The following is a 4,206-nucleotide window of genomic DNA, read 5'->3' as shown; positions in this document are numbered from 1 at the left end:
TAGCAAAGACTTGAAAGACATGTCACATCTGGGACAGGTGGATATGTTCATGTCTGCGCACTAATTTCACTAGCAAAGTCTAACTATTTGGTCAGCAGTAGTCTACCCTTAGCTAATCACTGTCATTTCTTTATGTTCCCAGACAACGTTTGTTGACCTCCTGCATGGATTGGATGAAACAGTAGCGCTGACAACCTGTAGGCTACCACAACAAGCTGCAGTGGTAGCGCAGGAGACGAAGACGCACCCAACCGCGCCCAACAGACCTGTGTGGCTAGAAATGTAATCAAACCCCAAACCACAATAATGTACTATTATTAAGTAAAAACAATATCTTCTAATAATAAAAGAATATAATAATAGGCCTAGCTTACAACCAATACCTATCTTTAAAAAGCTACGTGAATTATGCAGTTAACTATCAAAAAGCTATGATGAATTACATGCAATTAATTAACTATTAAAAAGCTACAGTGTGAATTAAATGCAATTAGCTATTTAATGCTGCTTGAAAACTTTCAAGATTGGCAAAGTGGTGGTGGGGGTGCCCCTAGTCTAGACCAGGTCTAGACAGTCTCTAGACCCACTTTTATTTTGATATAGGTGTATGTCAAAATCCTAACCCGGAAGTTGTTCTGTGATGTGTGCAAATTTGACCGACATGTATTTCCGTTGTAAGGCGTCTGAATGAGCCCGTTGCCCACATGAGGGTACATTTGGAGGGTAGTGAGATATCGTTCACCTGAGGCACCTGTCACCGCCTGGTGTGGATGTCGTGTGCTGTGCACATAAACACTCCCGTCTGGCCGCGAACGAGAGGACGAAACGCGGAACAGCAAGGTCAGCGGCACCATGGAAAGAATCGTGAAGTCCAGCTAACTAAATATCTAACGTTAACTAGCAAACGTTGCTTGTTTTGATCATCCCTTCTCAATACTCACATTACTCATTACACATTATTTTGTGTTATAGTGTTTGGGTTTGTCATTTACTAGTGATAGCCTACATCTATGGGTCTGTCCTCTTGTTTTAGTTACCATCTAACTGAATGACCATTAGCTTAGAAGCTACCCTTAAGGGGTAACCTTAACTACGATAAGGCATCAGTTTACCGATATCATGGATTGCTCGAATTTAACGTGTAGCGTTTATATAAATGACCTGAAGCGTTACAAGTTACCTGCCGCCGCAGTAGGGTGTTCCATTGCCATGAAGAGTGGTGGTGCGCCTCTTTTTCGTTCTTTCCTGTAACGTTATGCGGTATGGCTAGTGATTGGATTGAGAGTGCAGTGGTTTATCGGCTAGTTTGTTCCGTGCTCTTCAACCATACATTTGAGTTGATCTGAGTTGATCTTAATATAGTGTTCCCAGGCATGATTTGAAAGTGGGGTGCTTTGGTTAGCTTAGGTGGGGTAGCATGTGCAGGTGTTTTTTCTTTTACATGTCTTTGACTTCTCTCTCTTCGCTCTCTTCACGCTGCTCCCCTAATAAGAATGAAGAGACTGTTTGTGTTGGGCCTGCTGTTGTGGCTGTGTGCCTTGTTCTACGTGGGCATCTTCCTCTTCGTGGGGGGGTTCCTGCTGGTCCGACTAGAGGTGAACCGGACCAGCACCTGTGAGGATGTCCTGTCGCCATCTGCGGGCTCGCAGGCGGACTTCTGCCGGACCCAGCCTCGCTTCCGCCGGGCCGTGGTGCTCATCATCGACGCTCTGAAGGTGGATTTCGCCCGGTACGACCACTCCAACCTGTCCCCCCGCCCATACGAGAACAAGCTCCCGGTGCTGCAGGAGCTGGTGTCGCTGGACAGGAGCCACGCCGGGCTGTTCACCTTCCAAGCCGACCCCCCCACCACCACCATGCAGCGCATCAAGGGCTTCACCACCGGCTCCCTGCCCACCTTCATCGACGTGGGCAACAACTTCGCCTCCAGCGCCATCCTGGAGGACAACCTGATTCACCAGCTGGGCCAGGCAGGTGGGTTAAACTGGTGTGTGTGGCTGCAGAGTGGTGTGTGTGTGCTCCCAGGGTCACACACACACACAGGGGAGAGAGAGGGCCAGGCAGGTGGGTTACGAGCAGCAGGGCCTAGCAGAGCTGCTGGGAGCGGTGACTGGTGTCTTATCGGTTGGGCTGTGTGGCGAAGGAGTGTGTGTGTGGGCTGTGTGGCGAAGGAGTGTGTGTGTGTGTGTGTGTGTGTGTGTGTGTGTGTGTGTGTGTGTGTGTGTGGCGAAGAAGTGTGTGTGTGTGTGGGCTGTTTTGGTCCTTAAACAGGCCTGTGTGGCTGCAGAGTGGTGTGTGTGCTCCCAGGGTCACACACACAGGGGAGAGAGAGGAGTCTGTGTGTGTGTGTGTGTGTGCTGTGTTGGGCCTTAAACTGGTGTGTGTGGCTGCAGAGTGGTGTGTGTGTGCTCCCAGGGTCACAGGATTTGGGTGCTGAGAAAGAGAAGCCTGCATGTAGGATGGGCTTTCCGCAGTGTAGCTTCTGAAGAGCATGAAACACTGATTGAGATGATTGAGACATACCTGTCAAATGTGATGCCAGTGGACCACCACACACCAGTAGAAATGCCCTCAAAGTGTAGCATGAGATACCAGGAGTATTGGGTGGTGGGTAAGAGTGGCATTAGATACCAGGAGCAGTGGGTGGTGGGTAAGAGAGCGAAGCATCATTTATTGGACTGTTTGGATTAATGACACAAACGTCGCTCCAACCGCGAAATCACAACACATGTATTCACAAGATACCACATGATTGGCACAATGTATATTCACATCTCAACTTTTGGCGGCAGAAGGGGCGGAATATGTGTAGACAACTGCCATGTTTGCGTTACGAATTAACCCCATACATTTCTATCAGAGATTATTTGAGTGCTGTGTCTCCTCATTAAGAAGTCTCTGGTTTAAGGTGCTGGAGAGGGTCAGACACAGATTAGCTGATTTTGCAGTGGCTTAGCCAGCTATTTACACATGACACAATCCTAAAGACTGTTTTTGTTTTTGGTTGTTTTGCATGTGAATGTGATCTTCTGTTGGAGAAACTGAGGGATGGCATTAGCCATGTCATGCCACTGTGCACCTAGGGCTGCACAGTGAATCTATTTTTAATCAAAATCGCAGTCTGAAATAATTCAATTAGCTAATTCCAAAGGCTGCAATTAATTGTGCAGCTTACAACTTTATCCCATTGGGTAATCTTGTCACTTCTATTTTTATATTCATGTCTTTATCAATGTGTAACAGACAGTGAAACTTACCTAACAGGAGTGTTGTGCTTCTCATGTTAGGGGACCATGTACAATTCTTAACATATATGTTGCCATTTGATGCATTGCACCAGAGTTAGCCTTAGGCTAATTTACATCTGCAGTCAAAGATACAAAAGGCGTGCTCACAAATCAGAAGTGGCTCAACTTTTAGTGAAATTATCAATATTTAAAGCTTCCACATTTTTTCAAATGCATATCACAAATGAAATTGCAATATCTGTCAAAAAAATCTTAATTAGATATTTTCCTCAAATCATGCAGCCCTATCATGCAGCCCTATTCACTAGTATCATGCAGCCCTATTCACTAGTTGTATCAATAGTTCATGCAGCCTTATTCACTAGTAATATCATGTAATCCTATTCACTAGTATCATGCAGCCCTATTCACTAGTAGTATCATGCAGCCCTATTCACTAGTATCATGCAGCCCTATTCACTAGTTGTATCAATAGTTCATGCAGCCTTATTCACTAGTAATATCATGTAGTCCTATTCACTAGTATCATGCAGCCCTATTCACTAGTAGTATCATGCAGCCCTATTCAGCCCTATTCACTAGTATCATGCAGCCCTATTCACTAGTAGTATCATGCAGTCCTATTCACTAGTAGTATCATGCAGTCCTATTCACTAGTAGTATCATGCAGCCCTATTCACTGCAGCCCTATTCACTAGTATCATGCAGCCCTATTCACTTGGTGTATCAATCGTTTCTGTTCTCAGAATCTTCTCTGAATGGTGCTGTGTTTGTGTTGCTAGGCAAACGTGTTGTCTTCATGGGGGATGATACGTGGGAGAACCTCTTCCCGAAAAAGTTCCACCGCTCTTTGCCCTTCCCCTCCTTCAACGTAAAGGACCTGCACACAGTGGATAACGGCATCCTCCAACACATCTACTCTACCAGTGAGTTCTCAACTGTGAATGTGACTACCAGG

General features: G+C 45.9%; 1 protein-coding gene across 1 annotated transcript in view; it reads left to right on the top strand.

Moving 5' to 3' along the window:
- Positions 1 to 640: 640 nt before the first annotated feature.
- Positions 641 to 4,206, top strand: part of pigo (phosphatidylinositol glycan anchor biosynthesis, class O) — a 15,308-nt gene continuing 11,742 nt past the window's right edge. The window contains exons 1-3 of the mRNA XM_076283495.1: positions 641 to 840; positions 1,493 to 1,974; positions 4,031 to 4,174. Coding sequence (XP_076139610.1) covers positions 1,494 to 1,974; positions 4,031 to 4,174 — 625 coding nt within the window. The 5' untranslated portion in view covers positions 641 to 840; position 1,493. The remainder of the gene's footprint in view (positions 841 to 1,492; positions 1,975 to 4,030; positions 4,175 to 4,206) is intronic.

The sequence above is a fragment of the Alosa pseudoharengus genome, unplaced genomic scaffold (assembly GCF_046254945.1).
Source record: "Alosa pseudoharengus isolate Yale_2024_CS ecotype anadromous, Long Island Sound unplaced genomic scaffold, YU_APseudo_1.1 YU_APseudo_1.1_scf_14, whole genome shotgun sequence".
NCBI lineage: Eukaryota > Metazoa > Chordata > Actinopteri > Clupeiformes > Clupeidae > Alosa > Alosa pseudoharengus.
Note: the sequence above shows the minus strand (reverse complement) of the source record. Positions and strands in the feature narration are given on the sequence as shown.